This window comes from Apus apus, chromosome 4 (genome assembly GCF_020740795.1).
Source record: "Apus apus isolate bApuApu2 chromosome 4, bApuApu2.pri.cur, whole genome shotgun sequence".
Classification (NCBI taxonomy): Eukaryota; Metazoa; Chordata; class Aves; order Apodiformes; family Apodidae; genus Apus; species Apus apus.
In genome coordinates this window covers 55,654,885-55,680,069 of record NC_067285.1, presented here as the reverse complement: position 1 = coordinate 55,680,069, position 25,185 = coordinate 55,654,885, and the positions used below count along the sequence as shown (strand labels likewise).

General features: G+C 37.4%; 1 protein-coding gene across 8 annotated transcripts in view; it reads right to left on the bottom strand.

The window, feature by feature from the left end:
- GAB1 (GRB2 associated binding protein 1) overlaps positions 1 to 25,185 on the bottom strand; it is a 94,719-nt gene that overhangs the window by 32,747 nt on the left and 36,787 nt on the right. For all 8 annotated transcript variants that reach the window (XM_051617226.1, XM_051617228.1, XM_051617230.1 and 5 more), the window contains exon 2: positions 6,581 to 6,875. In XM_051617226.1, the coding sequence (XP_051473186.1) occupies positions 6,581 to 6,875 (295 nt within the window). The remainder of the gene's footprint in view (positions 1 to 6,580; positions 6,876 to 25,185) is intronic.

The following is a 25,185-nucleotide window of genomic DNA, read 5'->3' as shown; positions in this document are numbered from 1 at the left end:
TCTTTAAATGTCAAAATTGTAATCAAAGAAAATGCATTATTTGTAGATCATATGTAGAAAGACTAAAATAGAAATGGAATTTTCCCAGTGTGACAGTGAATCAACAACAGATATGCCGTTGCAGGATTCTACTATTCTTCTGAGATCTTTCATTAAAACTATTTACTATGATGCAGATGCTATCACTAAAACAACCAACAAAATACTAGAGCAATAACAAATAAAAATTTACAAATACAACACTGGAAGCCATAAAAAAAAAAAAAAATCACTTTAATCCTTAAAAGGACTTTTTCTTGCTTTTTTTTTTAATTAAGTCTGATAAGCACAGATTAAATCTGTGCTGCTTAATGTAATGAGATACATCCTGAAACACACTGCTGGAGTTTTCTCTAGTGTCAGCTTCTACATGGTCTCAAGTGAAAGATCCTGGAATCAAAGGGCCACATGTGTGCACGTGCACGCACAGAGCACAATCACATGTTTGGGCACAGACAAACAAGCACTTGCCCTGTTTGCACACTTAACTGGATAGATGTGAGCCAGATCCAGCCCCAAAGGTGCATGGACACATCAGTCTGGGTTTGGTTTTCAGCATGTGTTATCAGCTTACAGTTAATATGACATCTATGAAGTGAGCCTCAATCCTCTCAATCCTGAATCTTTCTGCTACACCCAGAGAAAATCCTTTAAATTACTTCAAGAAAGTTTTCCTGAGCATTTTTAAAGCTTGTTTTCTTAGTTTAGTATAATCTCAAAAGTATCTGTCTTTCTCTGAAGATACACATGATACCCTATTTAAAGAACAACTAACAAAGAATAGACCAGTTGCTCATAGTGTATTATGCTCAGGACATCCCTGCCTCCTGCATCCAAACCAGAAACATGACTGACTGTTCCAAGTTCTTATCACATGCTGAAATTCCAGCTTTCTGAGCTCACATATAAAACTTAGTACTTATTATCTGCAGTTCATACGTAATTTAAAATTTGAAAATACGAAAAGCATTTGCGCTCTGAATTTCTTCCTTTTTTCCACCTGTAATTTCCTTTTGAGAACTATTTATTCAAAAGGGGGGGGGGGGAACCAAACAGCTGTAGCCTGTTTTCTCCATCTTCAGATGCTACACATGCAGGAAAAATAATCAAAGAGTCCTGTTACAGACTAATTCCTGCAGGTGCTTGTGAAGAGAAACAGTGCAGCCCACCACGTTATAATGTTTGGGTTTTTTTTCTTTCTGGACCTTTTTAGGCCCGGAGCTTCCCTCGGCAAAGCAGGCTGATTGAGCCACGTGGCGAGTTTCTCCAGCTGAGAACGTTTTGCCAACCTACTCTTTCACAATCATCTCCTAGCAACTCTTTAGGTTATGTTAATGCCATAAAAAGGTGTCCAGCAGGAATTAGGGAAATTCATTACCTAATTACCTAGGATATTAGATGCAGTTTAGTTTTCCTCAATCAGGAGAAAAATGACCTTCCACATGCAGCTAGCAGCTTAAGATAATAACCTCGAACACTCAAGATTAAGATTCTGACTGCACTTCTGATAATAAATGATATCTTTTTAATATATGTATTTTTCCTAACATACTTCTAAGGGAAGACTGACTGTTGCAGATATTGTGCTCTATTCACTATCATCTCACTTAGCCACCTATCCTTTCACGACATCATCTGAAGTAAAAGACATGTTAGTCTTCTCTGCTGTCTTCTCTTTCACCTTTTTTCATCATGGGTGATGATTATCCCAGCTCTGCTTTCCTTGACTCAGCTATTTAGCCACTGGCTACCACCTCTACCAAACCTGCTATGCCAAATCTCAGGATCCTTACTTCTGTTTCCTCTTATTATTCCTCTACAATTTTTCCCAACAAAATCTTGCAACTCTGACAGCCTCCTTCATAGTGTATCTTCACCCTCCTCTCAGCAATTCCACCCTCAAAAAAACAAAACAAACAAACAAAACCCCCACATTTGTACATGTCAGTGGCCATTATCCCCCACCTTTACTTCCTCAAAGCAACCACCCAAAAAAGTCTCCACAGAAAGCGATGCCCTTGTGCCACTATTTCCTCTAAATCTACTGCCTTCACTTCTAAGACAGACCCACAATTCTTATCCAGAGGGTCTCTCCTACTGCTTAACTCAGACCTTCCATTTTATTCTTTACTGCACTCCAGGTCACCTGTCCCTTATCCTCTTGGCATGACATCTTCGAGATGACTTTCTAGTTAATCATATCCAAGAGATAATGAGTTGCAATTTTTTGTAAGTACCTTATCTCTATGGTACAACTTTGTTGCAAAGACTTAAAGCTTATTACCCCTCTCTCTAGTCCTCCAGAGCCTTCCTTAATTTAAAAGCTCATGCTATTTATCCTCACTTCTGAGCCCTTTTGTGAGCAAGGCCTCCAATATTCATCATAGTTATTTAGGTGCTGACTTTCATTTGCCAAGTGTGCCAGCTTCTATCACCCACTTGTTAAAGCTGTCAAAGGACAACACACTTTATTTCTTACATGGAGACCTTCATGCAGGACCTAATATACCCTAAATACCTCTGATGTCCACGATTTATTTATCAAAGACCCCCTGAAAATTTGTTCTCAAAAAATCCAGAGTACAAAGAGTCCAACAGCTGAAGCACTAAGACCACCTATCTGCCACAACAGTCAAAACCACCTTATTTGCTTTCACTCCTTCCCATGCTTCTGTCCTATGTTGATGCCTCTTACTGCAGATAGTACATACTTAGTGGCAAAACCTGTTTGCTGTTCCAGGTTTGCATTACAGGCAGCATGGGGGCATCTTGATCTGCTTCAAGCTCTCTGACACAGCGTAGCAGCAGTGATGCCTGACCCCGTTACGTTTGTCCTGCCAGCCACTGACACTGCACCCAACCTGTGATGAACCTGCAGTGCATGCAATAACAGAACATAATTTTTAAAAATGATTATTTGAAAATAATTTTTCTGCTCAAAATGAAGAAGGCATGAGAGGCATATACCAGAGTGCAACTGCCTGAACAAAAATACTGCAAACTTTGAAAGTGTCATGTGTGAAGCAAGCTGTAGCTCTTACCAAGTACAGTCCTTGTTTAGCCCATGCAATTATTTGTGTAAATGTAATTGTAGATTTCAACACCTTGTTCCTCCCTTTTTTTTTTCCCTTCTGCTTTACTTTATTTCTTCTGGTTTACTTTGTTATTGCTATCTTTATTCAAACTAATACATGTAAGTAACATGTTTGCATGTACTGAAGATTATTTCCTCCTTTCCCTGCTCTGCCAAGCACACAATGCACTAAATTACAGAAACACAGAGCTGGATCATGTATAAAACATTAATCACAGATGTCTACTGAATTCTAGGGAAAGACTTGCACTGCCTGTGCTTAAATATCCTTAGAAGGTTTTTTTAATCCTTACATTGCTCACTAAAAGAGAAACAAATTTCTTCTCTCTTCAGATAACAACTGATGCATGTCCTGCTTATCACAGCTTTTTATAACTTTGAAAGTTAGCTCCTCCCTCAGTATTTTCTTCCTGGGAAAAACAAATCCTTCAACTTTTCTCCTCATTGATCACTTAAAAATCCATCTCCTCTATTTCTACCATTCTTTAAACATTTACCACCACCCTTCTGGAAGCTGAGGCCACAGCATTTTGGCTAAGGTGTCCACAGCACCACAACAAGGAGAATAGTAATTTCCCATGTCCATTTAGTCACTCCATCCCAGAACGTCTCTCACTGGTGTTCAAAAGTAGACAAAACTGGCAACACATTTTTGCTTATAGTTACATTTTAACCTTTAAATTACCTATTATATTAAGACCTTACAGAGAGAGTATGAATGTTAAAAGTGCAGTATGAAACTCGGTGGTAAGTGTTAAACCCATATTCATATGTAGCTCCCATCAACCTAGCACATGTATTTTAAAAAGCAAGATGCTACAGAAGCAAACATTTTACAGCTTCCATTTGAAAACAAGATGCATTGGCTGAAGAAAACATTAGAAGTATCCAGAAATTTCTTTACAAATATAGAAGGATTTTTTTAGCTAATTTAATAAATAATATCTCTTTCATGCTTCTGTCTTGTAAAAGACCTAAATAATTATAAACCCTTCCTTAAAACAGTCTCTATAAATAGACATATAATGTAATTGTTATGTAATCTTTACAGTTTACACTATACTGTGATGCAATCAGAAAGCTAGAGACTCAACAGCTTGTAAATATTACTAAAGAACATAAATTTATGTACTCAGTCCAAACTCCAGTGTAACATTGCAGATGTCCAGAACGAACAGATTTCACAGGCATAAATTGATTTATAATTGGAAAGCCAGAACAAACATGAGATAGTTAGAAAGTACTGTGAATATCTGTTTTTAAGGAAATGAATAAAACACAAATTTAATTCACCCCATAGGAATTTTTGAGTCTTCACTAAGTTGAGAAGGAGCAGCTCAAAGCTAGTCTGAAGTGACCTTTATTTTTTTGGTCTTTTCACAGTTACAATTTCTAATAGCACTAATCACCACCATCTCATAATTGTTTTCTGCATAAATCCAAGGAGGCAATTGGACTAGGCTTCCAAATGAAAAGCAGCAGGAGAAACAGGCTAGTGGTGCTCCCAGTCTTTGATCAAGCAAAGGATGCCAACATGTCCTCTCATAACAAGACCAACAACCAGTCTGGCAAGAGACATTCTGTCCAGCTTCAAAGAAAACTATCTGCAAATTCCAAAGTCTAAAGGGAAGATTATACAATCTCTTTTGTGTTAGTTCCATGCTAAAATAATAGTGCTTTTTTATTGTCTGCTGTCAACTTCACATACTCTTTAACCTGGAGGGTTTTTTTGAGAAGTTAACACAGATTTTATAAAGTACATTTATGACTTACTCTTCCATTAGTAGGGAGAACTATCTTATAAAAATAAGAACTTGACAATCAATAGACACTCAGCAACTGATTTTCCCATTTTCCTTTTTTGATTCTTCCTCAATGCATTGCAAGACATTACTAAACTCATAAAACAGACAGTACTGTCAACTTCCATTTATGTAAAACAAAGGTGTTGGGATAATTGAGACAAAGGTGAAATGCCTAAAACAAAACATACAATGAGGATATAATGGGGTAAAATTACTGATAAAAATGACAGAAATACAACCCGGTTTTGGTCCAAACACTCAGTGAGGGTATAGTTATTTCTCGCTGCATTCATAGCAAGTTTAATCTTCAGTTCAACAGAAGATGTGACATCAACAGAAAATTAAGAACTAGTGTTACACCACCTCTCAGCAAGGAAAGGCCTTATGGTTTCAAGGGGACCCTACCACTATTTTCCACTCAACGGACAGATTTTCCTTTGCACTCTTACATGCACAAGAGCTGCCAGGTAAACACATTTCCTCCTTACTTCCCAGATTCCTAGTTTGTCCCCAGAAACAGTGACTTCTGAGCACCTCCTGCCCACAGCGGCACTGGTGCACTCGTGTATCATCCACTGAGAAGCAGCACTCTACCTACTTCTCTCCCGTATGCAACGGATGCCTGGCAGACTGAGTACTGAAGCACATGGCAATCACTCTTAGAAACATGCTGTGGGTGCTCTTGGTTATGTTCAGGATGTCATAAAAACATGCTGGAATTGTCGAAACAAATACCCTTCACTGAATTCGCTTTTAGAGTGGTAGTTCGTATACAAAGATTTTGTGGCTAAAGTTTTAGTTCAAAACTGCAGCAAAGAGAAGTGAAAAGGGCCCCTCTGCAGAAAGTAACAATATTTTCCAGTAATTTTTGAAGGTTTGGCTGGAGTAGAAGAGATGCAGGCCCTGTTTTTTTCCACCCCTCTCAATCCACAATCCTACAAAAAACAAGGATTTAATTCTAGCCCCTTGAGTCAGGCATGCTTTATTTATAACCCTCTTACTGCTCCTATTTAATCTTTTCTTGGGACTGTGCACACAGCTACAGCAAGTCATGCAGCCCACTAATCTCCACAAGGAATGCAGGAATAATAAGTAAATAAATAAGGATGGATTCAGGACAAGCAATGGCCACAGGTATTTGCAGGAACATACCATACTGTTTCCTACAAGCTACTTTCACACAACGTCTATTTTGGTAGGATTAGAGCTGGACAGTGGAGAACAAGTTATTTTTTGCTTTGTTGCAACCAGTGGGGGGCGGATATTTTATTATTTTTTCAACTTGCAAAGCAGACTGAGAAATGGTAATATTAGAAACCTGACATTTTGTACTCATTCCTGCTTGCATAACCATATGATGATCTTGTGTTTTGCCTGATTTTACTTAAAGATTTTTTCTATACGCTAAGACCTAACATTAAGGAAAACAAAAAGCATCATCCAAGTTCTATGGCACACTTAATCTGCTACAAATTCTTAGTATCTCCCTCTGTTCTCCTTACTTTTTTTCAGAATAAGAAGGAAGCTTAGTAGCCAATGCATGTAAGTTTTAAAACATGCCAGCTAAAGATAGCAATCCAATCTTTGAAACATTGTTTGCATGTAGGCATCACACTTTCTCAGAAATATCAACAGAACTTACCTTCATCTGTAGGGTTAAACCCACAGATATCACAGATACATCGAACCCACTTATTCATCTCCTCCTCGCTGTCTGCTACCAAATAGAAAACTCTGTCTATAGTGTTGATATCAAAAATATAACTGTTTTCAAACTCTTTTTTGTTGAACGTTAATCCAGCATCCACTTGTTGACACAAATTTAAGTCAATAATACGGATAGGCTTCTTGGCATGGTCATTTTTGTAGTATTCCAGTACATCTGGATCCCCCGTTAAGCGACCGCTGCGAAGCACAAACCATCTCCTCTTCCACGCCTGAAAATTGGAGTGAGAAATAAGGGAGAAAAATTAGAAGGAAGAAATCATACTTTAAGACCGTTACCTTTTGGGCATAGTTTCAACTCAAGTTGAAACGAGTAATAATAAGTAGCTCAATCATAATTCTAAGAGATTAGACGTCCGTTACCTACATTTAACACAAGCTATTTACGTATTGTTACAGCAGGGGAACAGAGGATTAGTGAATTTGTATTTTAGAGTTTATTTCTTGTATAATTGAGCACTGCTTTTAAGAAGGGGACATATAATTGAATCAGTATTTAAAAAATAAGAAAGTATTAATTCAGTAAAGAAAAAAGGGGGAAGAGAGTACTAGAGGGAAAAAAAGTGCACCCAAATATTCTGAAGGAAGCCAACATAGGCATGAAGAAGACATAAAAAAAAAATATATCTTCAAATGTTTCACGGTGTCTTGTTTCCAATATTGGCTGCTTTGGGCTGATGCATTTTAACTCTGAATTTTTCACTGATCCTCAACAACTAGTCACCTGCATCTCAAGAACAGACCAGGTTCATGTTGTACGTTTGCTTCTATGTTAGGGGAACTCTGCACTCAGAAACTCATAATGTTTCTACAGTAATACTTCTCACAGAAGAAGAGCTACATTATTATTTTGGAAATCATTAGAGAGACGGGGATGGAAAGAATAACCAAAAATTAGTTTTAATCCATAAAAACAGTCTCTGTAGAAGGTACATCCACAGAAGAAATACATTTCACAATCTGACACTGTGCTCGTTATACCAGCCTTCCTGCCACCAAAGAGAGAAAGAAACTGGTCTGCGAAAACTGCACAACCAAAATGCCTCATCTTTCAACTAATCCTCAGCTGCCTTTCATTCCCAAGGTGCTCCATCACCTGGTATAGTTCTTGCCAAAGATGCTAACTCACACCAAGGTTTGCATACAACTGTCCTGGCATAACAGCATCTTTATTGCCTTGCAGATTTTGGTTCCCCAGCTCTACCAGCAACACCAAATTCTATGCTGTAAGCTTCCTTATGTGCACAAATGCTGGGGTAATGGGTACAGAAGAAGAAACTAAACATACTGCCATTGCCCGCTAGAACTGCACTGCATTCACAGTGAGAAATCTCAAAGTAGAGCCTGGATACAGTGGGGAGCCATAACTGTTTTATCCATTTGTTTTTATGATTTTCAGCAAAGCTGGAGACCAAGGCAAACCAACGCAGTAGCCAAGACACCACACATCATTACACTGCAGACTCACACCATGCCCCAAGTCATCCCATTTAAAACTTCTTTAGAATATTTAAACAAGGTCATCAGTAAGTCCACTGGAAGGATAAAAAACAATTTTTAAGTTTCTTACCACCTATTAGAAAAAGACTTCGATTTATTTTTTTTTTTTGTGGAACAAGAATGCTTCCATTTAATTATTATGTAGCCGTTACCTTCAAACAAACTTGTGGAGGGACGACAAAGGACAAAGAGCAAGAACCTCACTGCCATCCTCCAGCTCTGATCTAGTGCTGTCAGCTTGGCACTGGAGACTGACAAAATCCTCATTGTCAAGTGGGCATGCCTTTTTTGGGTATCAAGCTTAGGAAGCTATTATGAAAAGATAATATACAAGGAAAAATGCCAGACAGCTCAATTAAGGCTTGTGATCCATTGTTCAGCTACCAAACATCTACGCGTTATTTGATTTTAAGAAAACTTCTATATTTTATAAAACAATCATTTTTATTATAGTTGTGAATACAGAATCTGCCTTTAAGTGCTGAACTGTGCAAATATAGTCAAGGTCTCAAGCAAAAATTTCCATGGCAGCAGTAAGTTTAACTGGGTGAACAGTAAAACACAGAAGCAGATCTAACAGATGAAACTCCTTCAGTTGAGATTTCAAATGCGAGCATCTTCTACCTGATAAGCATTGTTCAACAGCAACCCAAAAACACTGGCAAAGTTTGTCTTGTTTCCTGTTTCCAAATCATGTGACAACTTAGACACTGGGATATCAGGAAACTACAGTATCAGAGGCTCTCTCTCCAGACAAGATTGATCACAGATAACGGTTATGAACTAAACTGCAAAACTCTTACTTCAGAAACTAGCTTTATCTTTAACTTCAGTCTTCAGCCATTCAGATGAAATTTTCAAAGTTTAAGTCAGGAGGAAAGAGATTAGATATAAGAGAGGGACAAGAGCAAGTGAGAAACACTATGCCTTTTGTCTCATGGTTTGTGTAACAAACACACAAAAAAAACCCAACAGAAAGAAATCAACTCTCTAGCAACCAAGTGTGCCTCTTCTAGAAATTTATTTCTAGTATTGTGTTAAGGAGTGAAAGAGTCAGCAATCCTGATGATCTCTGCTGACCGTTAATGAGTAAATAGGACTCTTAAAAATTCAGAAAATCAACCAGCTAAACAGAGTATGTTTTCAGCCCTTTGAGCTACAAAACAGGAACTATAAAATACTTAAAACATTGAATTTAGCCTGCCAGCACCTGCTACTATTTTTGAAGAGTTTTCGCATAGTGCACATGTGAATGTTTATTTCAGTCATATAATGAGTCACACTCACTGAAACTGGCACAGATTATATTCAAAAACAAAAGCAATTCCATAAACTACACGCTAATAAGGCAGATACAAAGGTTCTCTGGACTACAGTACAAAGAACAATTTAGCAGCAGAATAAAGCTTGACGCTAGACAAGTGAACTGACATCAGCACCCTTGCTAATCATAGTACAAAAGCGCCTCTATATTTCGTCAAAGTGCACATAAATCACTCTTTGTTATTTGAAAATATCTGGGATTCTTAAAGCTTGATCTATTTTTATCATTTCAGTATTTGTCATTGTAACGAAAGCTGTATACAGAATATTGTATGTGTAAGAAAAAGAGCTTCAGGAATGGCTTTTCAAAAAGAAATCTCTAAAAGAGACAGTGCACATGTGCAAACATGTATTTACACTTTTTTTTTTTTACCCTTTTGGGCATTCTTGTCTGGAAATTTTGCATATTTTTTTACAGAGCATGTTCCAGACTATTTTTCATAATCACCAAAAAAAGTGCAACTGGTTCAAGTCACAGGAAAATTACATGTACTAATTATCTGTCACGTCACTGATGCTATCAATCATACATTATCAAACACTTGTTTTCTGTGCTGAAGGTTAATCGTGTTCAACTTCAGAAGCCAAAAAAGTAGCCAGTATGGAATTTAAACATTTTGATCCAATACCAATATAATTTAATTCTGGAAAGATATTTGAGCAAGTAGAGAAAAAGTGGAGTTTTATTTTAATGACAGATTTTTTCCATATATAGCAAATGTGTATTATTAATAAAAATTAGGTTTTTAAACTAAAATTTAAAAATATACTAACACCTAGTTACAAAACAATGCATGCACATCAAATACCTAACTGAAAAGTAAAATGGTTCCTTTTAAAAGTGCAGGATGGCAAGTGTTATGGGAATCAATTCACCATAATCCTGTGTAGGCTTTGTAAATTATTACAAAACAAGGTTTAATGAGGTTTGCTGCTTTTGTTTCAGACTAAGAAAGGCCTTGTGTGCCTCTCAGCTTGTTTTCTCCTTTGAGCTGCAAAGCATATCAGCTGGCCTAACATAGGACACCACTGTTCTTGCCAAACATTGTCCCATTTGTATCATGAGACCGTCGTATCATGAGACCATCATGACTATAGAAACAAGCTTGTTTGCTTGTTTTTGACGTAGTCTAAAATGTGACAAGCTGCTCACCCACAGAGCATCAAATGATCAAAGGACTAGTGGAATTCCATGTTTTTCACAGAGCATTTTGAGTAGGTTGTAAAGCAAAGCCAAGAAATCCCTGCGATTAGTTCTTCCACTCACACATATGCAAACTGCTGATTTAAAGCAGGTGAACCAGCTAAGAAATGGGCAGAAAGCATGATTTAGCAGTGTTGGGGTTTGTTCTGGTTTGAGTTTTTTGTTTGTTGGTTGTTTTGTTTTTTTTTTAAAGACTGTTGCTATATCTGTATGCAGTTCACAGGATATATGATATCATCTCCTGACAAGTGTTATATATGTTAAGGAAATAGCTGTACCTCCCTAAATCTCTATGTTTATGGATTGCCCACCCCTGTCATATATATTCAAGATATGCCTCATTCAGCTGCTGTATATAGTTTAAAGATGTAGCAAATACGGCATGTATGCAAAAAAGGAGAAGGAAAGGAAGGATGAAGGGGCAGGAAAGAGTAGATAATTTACATTTATATTTTAAAAAGGATTTAACCTTCCATTTGGATCTCCTCAAGCTGTTGCTCAAGAGTTCAAAATAATTACATTAAATGTTTAAATAAAAGGTTAGAAATGTTAAGTCAAAGATACCTTTTTCTGGCCTATTTTTTACAGCATTTGTCAAGTAATCCCACTTAATGATAAACTGGTCAATTGTCCATCTTTGGTTTGCTAGGCAGTATTACCTATAATCCTCATGTCATTTAAACCTGATTTTGCTCTTCTAGCATAGTTACCACTTTTTTTTTTTTTTTTTTTTCCTTCAGTAGTATCCAGTCAAAAAAGCCAAGGAAACTGTTGAGCACTGGGTAAGCCAAAGAGGGTCTCACTTACATCTCACTCCAGTAATGCTGCTAATAAATCTTTCCTCAGTGTATGACCAGTAGACCCAGGAATAAAATTACAAATCTCAGACCTTCCTTCTCATCTCTCAAGTGTGCAGACATTTGTGCTTAGGTTTTCATCTCTGTTAAGAGGGCACTATTTGGCATCCTCCTTTCCCACAGAAGTCTACTAAGACTTGGAAGAAAGAAAAACAACTTACCCAGGGGCACAGGGAAGGATCCAAAAGAACATAGGTATGCTTTACACAAGACAAAATATTTCCTTGCTCCAAAAGAACTTACAAAGTAAAAGACATCCAGAGTGTGCCCAAGAAAGAAGCAGAGGAAAAAAAGAGATAGCCTAAGGTCACTTCAGAGTGCTCTCCTGGACATTTGTTTAAGTCCTGAATCTACTGTTGACGACTTTTCACTTGTCTACTGAGATCAGGATTCCATTTTCTCTATGCTTTTGGTCTCATCTATTTCATCTATGCATCTCCCTTTACTTTTTTTTCCAGTGCAAAGGTTAATTAATAGTAAAACTGCTACATGTCTTTGACAAAAAATAGGAAGGATCACCATTAGAAGCTGAGTACTTCTCCTTTCTGCCTCCACAATTCTAGTGTCTGGGTGTTCTGTTCATGGCAGGGGACAAACATACCTCTGGCACAGCTTCACTAACTTATGCAATAGGCCTGTGCTCTGCATCCCATTAGAAGCCCAAAGGAGATAAAAATAAGTGTTCCTTCACACTATGCTTCTTTTTAAATCCTGTTTGTGGTAGGCATAGACCAGTGACAACTGTCACTGATGAGCCTCATCCCACAAGGCACGTATCTGGGAGGACTGATGGGAAGTAGCTGAAAAAGGTCACATTAGGTAACAGGACTTCAACTACAGAAACTTGCTTTTTCCACTTGCTACTTTTCCAGCTTGCAGAACTAACTCCAACAAGGTGAAATTTCAAAATGTCCCCAGAGGTATTTCCCTAAGAAATTAACACTTGTGTATTTCTACATGGAAATAAAGGGTGTTTTCTAGATAGCATTTTCTGGAAATCTACCTTTAAAAATAATAATAATAAAAAAATCTCATAGCAGGAGCACCAGACCTGAAGAATATCTAATGCCTAGTTACTACTGAAAACCACTGTCGTAACACCTACTGGCAACTGCCAACCTCTTCCCTAAAAATGATGCTTTGTCTTTCTTTTTTTTCTAAGTGCAAGACAGAACAACTAAACCGAACACAGCAAACATGTTTTGCATATTAATACTAGCAGCAGACACTGTATTTCCATTATTTGACAATAGTCTAAGCATTAAATGCGAAGAAGTGTAAACAGATTGCTGCAAAACAAACAAATGTGATACCAGGAAAACAATGAAAACATCATGACTTTCTTTAAATACTTAAGACTTGTTTTCCAGGAAGCACCATCTTTTCTCACTGAGCAAAATAAGGAAAAAACAGTCTCAGTGGAAGTTTCCACTCTCCTGGCCATCATCCTGATCATCTGTTCCGAATACACAGAAGGCCAAAATTTCCTGTTTTCAAACCATTGTCACCATTTTCTAGTCTTGTGCTGTCGGTTCTAACTTTAGCTTGTTAAATAAACAAAACAGTGAAAATACAGTAGAACAATACTCCACACAGGTTTAACATGAATACTGTTTCATAACTGACATTTCAACATGTGAATTAGTCTCCCACTGCTAATTAAAGCTTAAAAAAAGGTGCAAAATACAAATCAGACATTGCAACACTAGCTGCTGCTTTGTTTTCTGAATCCAAAACTGAATATTTTCATAGTTCTTTCCATTTTGCATTGGGGTTCTTGCTTTTTTCTGTGTGTATGTGCGGTTTTCTGGGTTTTTATGTTTGGGGTTTTTTTAAGCCTTATGCCCGTTTCCAGTGTCATTATGCAGCCATGTCTGTACCATCTAATTCACATTAAACTGATTCTTATTATGACTGATAGCATCAGTCACTTCAAAAACCACTTTTCTGAAGTATGTCCAAATTTTTCTAATGGCAAGCACAAATTTCTCTCCACCATACTCCTGCACACCAGAAAATGATCATTATAAGCCCTCATTTCACTGTCTCCAAGCTAGGATGACTGACCAGGTCATCCCTTTCTCTTCCTGTATCATCTTATACACACTTCTTGTACCTATAAATATTCCTGTTCTCCCTGATGACTTGCAAACTAACCTTTTCACTTCTAATTGTTCTACCTCCCCCCCCCACCTACCCTGTGTGGCTAAAACATAACTGCCTAATAGCCTTGCCAGCAACATGTTCCTTATCATAGATACTAGCTTTGCAATCTCCTCTCACTGCTTCATCAGCAATTAAAACATGACACTTGTCATGGCATGATGCTTATCAAGGCATAAGGAGAAGTGTATCTGTTGCAGGTCCCTTACCCACACACATACATGGTCTTCAGTTTGCTGCCCTGCTTCTCAGAACATTTCCAAACTTTGGTCTTTTCCTCCCTGATCATGAGCTTGTTCTTATCTCCCTTGCTAGTCTTTCTCATCTCCATCCTATTTATAAAGTAATACTGCCAGGACAATATCCCTTTTCTCATTCTGATCAATCATCTTCTGTTTTCAAGTTGTCCATTTATTACTTGCTTTACTGCACTTTTGAGACTCTTCTATTTTTAGGCTTTTTGTTCTAGGAAAGTCAATGAGCTTACCTGACTCCCTCTCCCTTGCAAGTCGCCTCCTATCGCTTTGTTCTACCACCGTTACCAGATTTGGGTAATTTTTCCTCCCTCCTGTATCTCTCATCTTTCTTCAACTTCTGAAGGCTCTGTGAATCAATAAGCAAGGGCATGACACCTCCTTCCTTCAGGTTCCTCCTAAAGATCAGACTCCTTGATAGTACTTACCATCACCCAAACAAATTACAATTTAGCTTTGTGTCAGATGGATTTATTTAAAAAGTAATGGTTTTGTGTATTCATCAGACAAAGGTTTGTTTGTTGTGGGATTTTTTTGTTGTGTTTTTTTTTTTTTTTAAGTTGCTTCACTCTTTTCATCAGGTCTTAATTAGAAGTCACTTCCCCCCATGACACTTAGTCTATGAAAGCGAAACATTCAGGGTAGGTTCTGCGCGCCGCCCCCCCGTTCCCCCCCCCTCTCCCCCGCCTTTGTGTTGTGTTTTTTTTTTAAGTGTCTGTACATTACTTATCACAAGGATTAGTTTAGTGCTGACAAGCACCCTTTAACAAAATAGAGAATACACCAGCTGTGCTGTTTGACTTGAGTTCCACTACCGTGAGAGCTCAGGGGTGTACGTTGTGACAAGTTCCATGAGAGCAATGCACAGAAAAATTAAAAAATTTGGATTTAGAAAGACACAATAAAACCAAGGCTGAAAGGTCACACTTGCACTCCATTGATATCGACAACTGCTTTCCCACTAATGACCAGGGATAAAATATTTCATATATTTTGTCTATTAATTTCTCATTTCCTAGTAGGGTAATTCTGAAGAGGTGTTTTTAACTAGGTGTGAAAAATCCTCATGCTTCCAGATAAGAAAGCCCAGTGCTTTTTTTTTATTTATTTTTTTTTTTATTATTATTTTGTGCAGATTCAGTTTTCCTTTCTTATTTTTTTTTTAAACTTCTTACTTGCCTGTGTAGGTATCTATCTTCATCATCCATGAAAGGCTTACACACAAGGAAAAAACAGACACTGGGACTATGTAAAACCATGCAATTCTTGACACTATTTTGGGTCCTTTAAAGGACATGATAGTTTCACCGAACACAACATATGCTTCACCACTTCATGTTTTGATCACTCAAGCATGCTCATGCCACATACAAAATAGGGATTTCTACAGATGGTGTGCAGAACACCTGCCTTGGTCATCTCTTCAACAAAATATTTATAGGCTTAAATACTGTGTTTTGTACTCCCCATAAAAGAAAGGGAATTTGAACCACAGAAGCAGCAGTTTCTTCAACTTCAACAGTGAATGATGAATTAAGGGGCATTCAGCAATGAATTACAGAGGATGGTGCAAAGATACCCCATAATTTCTACAAATTGTCTTCCAACTAACTAGCCTGGTTTAACCTAGTAGTTTTATACATAATGAAAGAAGCTCCTACACATCCATTAACACACATGGAAAAAATCTCCAAAGGAAATTCCAGACAATGTTTTAAATAATCCCTACAAATTAAATTTAGGACATGTTGATGCTGCATCCTCATCCATTACTTGTGAGAGCAAGGCCATACACTAGCTGACATTTTTTCAAGTATCTGTACACCAAAGCAGAAGTCTCTTTTGTAAATGAGTCAGCTACTATTACAGCAATGAAAGGACTGATACATACTCAAGCCACTTAATTCAGAAACAGTAAAGGGAAAGCTAAAGGAAATCTAATGTTCTGCCAAGGTATTATTGGAGATTCAACACGGTCCTTGTAAAGTACTGTGAGGCACAGCAAGGAATTCCTTATTCTAGAAAAGGGAAAGAATTAGGAAGGGCATGTTCAGCATTTGCATTTTAGGACAAAAATTACCTGTTTTTCCATTACAAATCATCAGATCTGCAGTGTGGATGAACTAAGTGTGCAGTTATTGCAGGAATTGCTTTTAAGAAAAGTAAAAGCTAAAGTAAAGTCAGTGTGGTGTCTGATATATACATTCTTACTTTACATGACTGTGAATATGCACCAACTAGGGCCAGCAGATTTTTTTCTGAACAGAACTGACATAAAGAACTCTGGAAAAAAATTAATTTCAAAATAGACAAAGTCAGAATTCTTTGCAAGACAACATGACATAGAAATTGCTTTTACTATGCTATTTAAACGGAATTTCTATTATAACAAAAATATTTTTTCTAACACTGCAAACAACATACATTTATATTAAAATAACTCACTGGCAGTAACAATATGGGTAAGAAATTTTAAAACCAGCTACGTCGCATACCAATAGCAAATTTAACTTCATATAAGCACACTTGAAAATAAGATGCTTCAATACAACTACTTTGATTGGCTTACACAACTCTCACCAACTCACACAAGTAAGTTTTCTACTCCTTCCTAGACTGTAGCAATACCCTCATGCCATATATTATTAGGATCAACAGCTGCGCAGATTTTAACCAACACAGCCAATTAATTTATCTTTTTCTCCAAACCCCAGAGCAACCTTCTGACTTGAGAATGGTTCTGAAACCAAATCCTTGGAACAGTGCTGCTGCAATAGGTTACCACAAAGGCTGCACTGCCCTGCCAGAGGAACTGAGAGCCAGGACCAAGCCCCAGTCAGCCGGCATCTGCTCACGGCACCTCACTGCCAGCCTCCCTGTTGACACAACTGAAGTACTTTGCACTAGTGTTTTAACAGCCAAGAAATTACAGATGGTTCTTGAATAACAATACAAATATTAAGATTAAAAAAGTGTTTTAGAGGGCTCTATTAACACACCTACGCATGCCCATGTATGACTTAAAATACTTAAGTGGTACATCACAGAGCTTCCACTTCCACTTTGTGGCATAAAGCTTTTGTTTTGGTTTGGTTTTGAGTTAGCAATACAAGTGAATAAAGAGGTAGAGGTTTAGGCTCATGCTGCAGAAACAGAATTTACCCAGTCAACTTGTAAATCAAAACAAAAGCTACACATTTTGAATAAAGAATATTTTTTAAGCAAAATGGTAACATTCTTTCAGGAAGCCCCTGTTCAATTACTCCAATTCATTCTCCATATATCTATTACAAAACAGAAAAGTAAACATCAAGAACAGGTTTTTTTCTATTTTACCTCTTTGAGTCTTCATAAAATTTAAGCAATGTCCTGGCCATTTCTGTAGTTGTGACTACCCCAAAATAAGGAAAGCTTTCTTTTTCCTGCCTGCTTCCCACCTCACTCTACACCACCCTATCCTTGTAACCTTTGACCAACAGGAAGCAGACACAATGGACTGAAAATAACAGCAATTGTAAGATTTCAAATGATTTAATACATGAGGGGTGGGCTTAAGATTTGAAAAACTTCCCTTGTTTTGGTATTTCAACAGTTGCCTAAATCACACTACCTACATAGACTTCTAACATTTGTTAGAGATCCTAGGTTGAGTAAGGTTAAAAACTGTGAAACACACTATTAAGAGCACAGAGGTACAAGATCTTGCACATGTTGAGATTCTGCCTTTAAACCATAGTCATTAGGCTACTATACACAATGAATTTAATTTTCCAACAGTCTAAACAACAGCACCAGATGTTTCTTACAGCAGTGCTTTTTTTTTTTTTTCCAAATATTTTTATTTATCTGAGCTTTCAGATCAGTATGAGGTATAACTATACTTCCCATATAATAATACGATATTCTGGTTAGAAATGCAACTAGCAGTTCATTTAAGCACTGCAATTAAAGGTATGAAGAAGTGTGGTAATGTAAACACACAGAACAATTTGCTAATACGAAATGGACCTTCATTAATTTTAAGTAGCTGGGGTGCACTCTGCAGTGTAGAAGGAACAATCTTGATCTTCCCTTCACATAAAAGCTCAAGCCCATAGATATCTTCATTACCAGTAAAAAAATTCATATGCTTTAAATTGTACTAACATCCTAGCACAAGTACTTGAGGGTTACAGATTCCAAAGTCCAGATAGGCAATTAAAGCCTTTTTTAAAAATAGTTTTAATGTTTTTTTGTCTTGCACCTCGAGTACCAGCTGATTATTATTTTGCAAACCCACAATCACATCCTGTCTCTGGCATCCCTCCCCAAAGCCATCAGGTTCCTCCTTTGCGGTTACACCACAACACACACAGGTCACAATGGTAAGAGCAGAACGAAGTAACTCAGAGAGAGACTCACCCCTTTTATACAAGAGATACACTGTGTTTTCTGGAAAAGGGAATGGGGTGGGATAGAGTCATTGTTACACAAACTCCTTGTCCTGAACACAAAATAACTAAATCAAAGGTTCTTCCGTAATCACAAAAGCTGGTAATGTCCTCTGGCTTGTAAATGCCAAAGAGAATTTCAAGCTAGAAGTATTACAGCAGAAGAGTTACAAGCATGTTGAAATGCAAGGTCATAATAATGTTCCAACCCAATTTTGAGTACATTTGCTACCCCATGCACACACTATATCAAGCATTCACTGTATCTCTATTGCACATTAGGCACTGCTTGGGTTTAGAGGCATTTTAATAATGGAATTACACTAGAAATATTCTTTTCTTGGCAGGGCAAGCTCAGGCACTACATTTCTGCAGGACAAGACTGGATCTAGCTTGCCAATGCAGTATTTCATTAAGATCTGCATCTGCCCAAAATAACCACAGAGAAGCCCCTCATGATGTATTTCAGCACGGTATCCACAACAACTTCCAAACACAAAACATCCATGTTGCATATAAGCCATTTTTGAGCATAGCAGCAGAAGCCACCTCTAACATGTTATAATACCTTGAAACACAAATGAAAAAAAAACCCAAACAAAATAACACAAAAACAAAAACAAACAAACAAACAAAAACAAACAAAAAAACCCCAACCAAACAAAAAACAGCAACAACAAAAAGAACAACAAAACAACAAGAAGAGTAAATATAAGGTTCTCTGCAAGCCTGCAGTTCAAGAGTCCCTTGAAACCACTTTGCTAATAGAATCCTCCTTTTCCCTTCCCCCATTTTAAGACACAACCTGATGCCATCACACCAAGAAATAACAGAGAAAGGATATCCTGCCTAGATTTTCCATTATACGGATCAAATCATCAATCCAGAGAGGTCTCTGCTTACACATGGGATAAAAAGAAGATGCTTCCAACTGATAAACCCCGAGAGGAAGCAAGGTTGGCTCCAAGACTATTTTTAAGTAGGCAGCATTCACACCATAGCCTAAAATTCATGGCCAACCCCCAGGGTCCATGAAGCCTTCATTTAAAAAAAAAAAAAAAAAAAAAAAAAAAAAAAGCGCAGGCATATTTGAGAGTGGGAAGAAAACAAAGTAACTGGAAGGTGGCAGGTATAATTGTTCTTCTTCCCGGACTCACCTTGAATTAAATTAGCATGCTTAGTTTAAGAAAGCAAAAAGATAGGAAGCTTTAAGTTGTTTTGTCTAAAAACAAAGTGTTTCCATCAAGAAACACCGGGAGAAATCTTCACAGCTCTTGTAATTTTGACTAGTACCCTTTTGCTGTAAGTCACATGACAAAAATTAAGTAAAATGAGAAAAATAAGAATGTTTGCTGTATCATGAAAGAAGGAACTTGTTTCTCAGCCCTCATTTCCAAGGCCAGCCACCACAGCTGTGCTGCAGCTCGCAGCTGAACAGCTCCCTACATCTCACCACCTAGTTGACAAAGGGCATTTAGTTTACTAAATAGCCAGTGTTTCACATTTAGCTCAGTTAAAAGCAACCCACATCTAAAGCTTCATCTAAGCATGATTTTAAAAAAGTCACACTTTGTGCATTTAGACAGATGATAAATACAAACTTTTCTTGTATCAGCTAAGGATAAATAATTCAAATGGTATCATTTCAGCATTGAATGTACTGAAAATGCAATTCTCATGACAGGCATTTGTTTGGATAAAGAACAAGGTGATGTAAAAGGCCCTTTAAGATCACCTTTGCAATCTAGGAAATACCCAGAAATTCGACATGTTAAATACTATCATTAATCTCCAGCTTTTAGTGCTAAGAAGGATTTTTTCTTATAAGCATTTGCCTTTTGGAAGCTTCTTGTCATTATTGTTGTTCTTTTTAGTAACAGCACACTTCTGATGAGTAACTAAGAGAATCATGGAAAATACAAATTGCTTAGAATTTCTGATCTCATCACAAACTATTCCCCTCCTCCTCCTCTATGCATTAGATACAATATGGACAATTAGCCTGCTGTTTGCTCAGTACAGTGTGAGAGTGTTCATTTTTTCATTTGTATCAGATCACATCACTAAATCGAGAAAACACTAAAAACAGATTTATTTTTTTCAGTAATCATTAAACTACCAACACTGGTATGAGAACTTAAACCTCATCAAATTTTTGTTATTTATTTTGTAGTTTTGAGCAGATTCAATCACTACAGTCCTTTTAACTTATCTGGCTTGCAAAGCACTTCACTTTTTTAAGCTTTGCCCTTTGACATGAAAAGCAAGCACTGCATTATCCAACCACTTCTTATACCTTTTTGTGAGAGTTTCAAAACTAATTACACTTTCTATAGAAAAGTTTAAATTTTACCTTACAGACAGCAAAGGAACTCCAAAACTGGAGACCTTGTCATTTTATTTATTGGCTCTCTATACATCTAAACGACATCTACTTTGTTTACTGAGTGGAAGCTCTTACTACTGCCAGCACTTCAGAAACAATGTAACTGTGGAAAGTGGAAAACATGTTTTTGTACATTTTGTTTGTCATTTAACAGAATTATAAGCTACACACGTACCAGTTTAGGAATATTTTTCATAGCTGGTAACTTCAAATGGACAAAACAACGTACCTCAGCCGGTAATGTGTCTAAATTTGTAACTTAACCCTTTTTATTCTGGCAATAATCATTGCCAGATTTGATATAACGTTGAAATATTTTTCAATATCTGTACCATAATGACACTGGAAAAGTGTATTCGATTTCTAAAGATGACAAATTTGTAATCTTTAAGATGGCAAGAGCATAGGGACCACAGCAAAAGGAAAGAAAACAGAAGCAGGATTTAATATACTGTACAAAATTTTCCAGGTCTTGAAAATATGTATCACACCACCATTTCTATGAACCCAGTAAGATACACTCTGAGCATGCCTCCCCCCCTGCTCACCAGCACTGCCAGTGGTCCTGATCTAAGGAGAAGCCATGATGTTCTGTTTTAAATAGGTGAGACTGGCAGAGGTGTGCACTTTTACATCCAACATCAGGTCTCAGACATGGTTTCCTAAACTGTCATTTACCCTCAACACTAAACAAAGGAAAGGCACATACTGAGGTCTCCAAGTAAATGTCTCCTCTACTTCCACAGCCAATCACCTACCCTCCCTCCAGGACCTGAAAGGCTAACAAAAACAGATAAAAAATTAAATAGCTACTCTGAGCAACACTCAGCTGACCTTCACACTTGGAACACAGTTTTGTCTCTGCTGCAAGATTCTTCCTTCCAGACAGCTGCAGAACTGAAGTCGCTTATTCACAATGTGAATCGTGACAGAAAAACTGGTAGGACCAACAACAACAATGTCAAACCATAATTTTAGAAACCGCTGATGTAAAATGATTATATCTTCACTGTCACCATCTGTGAAGACAAGACACCTACTAACGTCGCATTATTTCTACTGCTACAGTCAGCTCCCTGTCAGGCAGGTGCCACTTCACTGAAGCTACTATATGGTTTGAGAGCACTTGTTTTTCTGGCTAGGCAGGGAGGCCAAAGACTGATCAATACCAGAACAAACACACTGTCACTTGTGATAACAGCCTGATGTTCCAGAGTGACAGGAATGTCTATTCTTACTCTCCATTATAAAATTTTTCAGAGAAAATAAGACAGATTTCAGGAGACTGGGCAATTCAAGTCAAGATTTTTACTGAAGTAAAATTATATCACAGCACAGGGAATGCCAGACGATTTTTGAGGGTGGGATGATAAAACAGGAGTGTTTAAATTTTAGTATCACTTCATTTTGGTTCAGAAACCTGCAGTGGTTTTGTTGTTTTGGGCTTTGTTTTTTTGTTGGGTTTGTTTTTTGTTTTGGTTTAGTTTTTTGTCGTTATTTTTTTCGCCCCAGAAACTAAAAACTTTAAAACATGAGGCCCCATGGCATCTTAAGAGTGTAAATACTGCTTGGAGCACTCATATCAACTACTGATAGACACCATCCAAACTGTTTCAGTCCAAAGAAAAAATTTTTTTGTGATCAAAGTCACTAAATCAAAGTATCAATAAAAAGAACTTATATCAAAGTCTTGGCACCTTAACCAAAACATGCTGATCAACCAATTTGTTAGTCAATTTGTGGCTAATAAATAAGCATAACCAGTATTGTGTGCTTTCCACCTCTCACAACTCTGCTCAAATACTGCAATAAAAGCATAAGCAAACAGTTTAATAGCTCACTGTACTATGAATGCCCTCCCCCTAGCAGCAGGGATGGATGATTTGCTGCAATAAGGTGTGCTTGAACTAGACATACAAATAAAAGACTTTCTGTCTGAGCAAGGTGAAAACAGTATGTGATGCTGCTTAGAGGAAAAGCTACAGCTAAAATTCTCTGAGCATTTAAGAGGGCTATCACATCATACCAACAGAATTGTTAAAATTCTCACAGAACGTAAAAGAATTTTCATTGATTTTATCAGACAACACAGAAAGGAGCTGACATGGTAGAGAAGCATATGCAAATGACTGCTTTCTCTTTGATTCACAATATTTAGATAGTTATTTCCAGCCCAGGTTAAACAAACTGGTGTTATGATACTATTGTTAGGCTAGATGTATAAACACGCTCATGCACTTTTGGAGGCAGGCCAGCCAGCTCAGCAAACAGATTACAAAAGAAACAGCAAAGAGGCAGAACAGAAGCTGCTGCTCGGGTTCACCCACCGGGCTGTTATGCAGAGGGAGCAGGGGGTGAGAAGGAAGAAAACAGCACTGAACAACACTGGAGCAAAATATGTTGTGAACACACTATTTTAAGAAGTGCTGAAGGTTTCTTAAAAAAAGCTCAAGAGTTAGTTCATATTCAGCAAAACAACTCCTGAACATTTCATGCAGAGACAAACACAAAGAATTTTCCATCAGCCTGCTTAATGCAAGGTGAAAGAAACAAAGAAACACTGGATATAGATTTCTTATTATGAAAGGAAAATCAGTGCTCCAAGAAAAAAAAAAATCATCAGCAGCAAAATTTTACATATGAATTATTGGCCTGTCCCTTATTTGCATATCACTGATTCCAGTATAACTGTGAATTTTAAAATCAATCACAAGATGATGCCTCCTGTCTTCATTGTGCCATTTTTACTATACTAGGAAGACTAAACCAGAAAACTTGGTCGCTGATCTCCCTTCACAGAATATTGTTGTCTATAACCTGTTAGCAAATTCTGCGTGTTCATATTTTTATTTTTTGTCAAATACACACGAAAGAGCATTCTCCTTGCAGTGTTTATATTTCCCCACTTCTTTACACACTGGAACAAGTGGTGGTTGCTGTGGGTTTTGGGTTAGGTATTTTTGTTTTTTCGGTGTTTGGGTCTTTTTGATACCAGATCCTAAATAGCTCCTAGACAAAGACCATTTCCTTGCAAGACTGCTGAATAAATAGACCACATTTGACGAGAGTTCAGAAGATACTACATTGCTGGGGTTCTCTTGCCAAAACAATAGACGGTCTGTGTGTTAGTATCACTGGATGAGCATACATGCTTATTAATGTCATGTAGTATGCTATCTAAACAACAGAAACTGACCAGCTGCTCATAACATGCACTGTAACTTAGCAATGTTTATTCTGTTTGTTTCCCTCCCCCCAAAACATAAACTTTAATTCAGAAAAATCTGACTATACAGCAACAGTAGTTACTGCCAGTTTCAGGATACTAGTCTTACCTTCCAAAATTCTGTTCTAGTAACCCCTGCATTATAAATACTGTAACACTGGCTTCCCAGAATTAGAAGTATTTGTTTTTCATTTGAGTTTGCTAACAAAAACGGAACTCAAGTATACAACTAGTCAAGTGTTATACTTTTCATTTGAAAAAATGTAGTAACAAGTAGCATATGACCAAGTGAGATAGGATTTCTGTATACCACCAGTTTTAGTATGAGCCTGTGCTGCCTGCCACATTATTTGTAAACAGGATAGACAAGGACAGAAGGAATGCCACTTACACTACACCTCGTCCTAGGTCAAGACAATGCTGACCTTCAGAAAAAAAAACACAGTTGCTTTATAAAAACTGTGATCTGCACTGTGATGTTCCCCTTTGCTGTAGGGACACAAGAAGTTAACAAAGCAGAAATACATCATTTTAACATTAATATTACAGATTTTCACAAAGAACAGCAAAGCATGGCAAAACTAAACTAGCACAAGCCTGACACTGACTGTAAAAGAAAATGACACCATCATCCAAAATCTTACTTTAAAACACAGAAAGATGGAACATCCTTCATCAGCTTCCAGCTGCTGCAACTTTTATCCAGGAGAAAAACCCAGCAAGATCTCCATTTCAGCATCACTACAAGGACAGCAGTACACTTACTTAGCATCAGTTCCCAAAAGCAATACAACCGAAAGCTCTGCAATCTGGTAGACTCAATGAGGGTTTTAATCATCTAATGAGATTACCTCATCCATGTGTGGTTTCACAATGCAGTCTCAATGGTAGCCCATTATGCCAGTCCCCTGACATGCAGTATCAATCATGCTAATCGGCTTACTGTGCTATCACTCCTAGAGCAAGATGACTGCCATGCAAAGAAACCAAAACTAGGAAGAGTTTCTACCTCACAGGATAAAAAAAATTATAAAAAAAGTACTGCCACAACAGTACAGAAAACATTGACAGCTCCAATTCTAAAATTAATGTCACTCCTATCCAACAGGATATGAGCCATGATCCATTTTTAAATTTTACAGATGTTCTATGCTCAATCATAGAGTACAACAGCTCCCT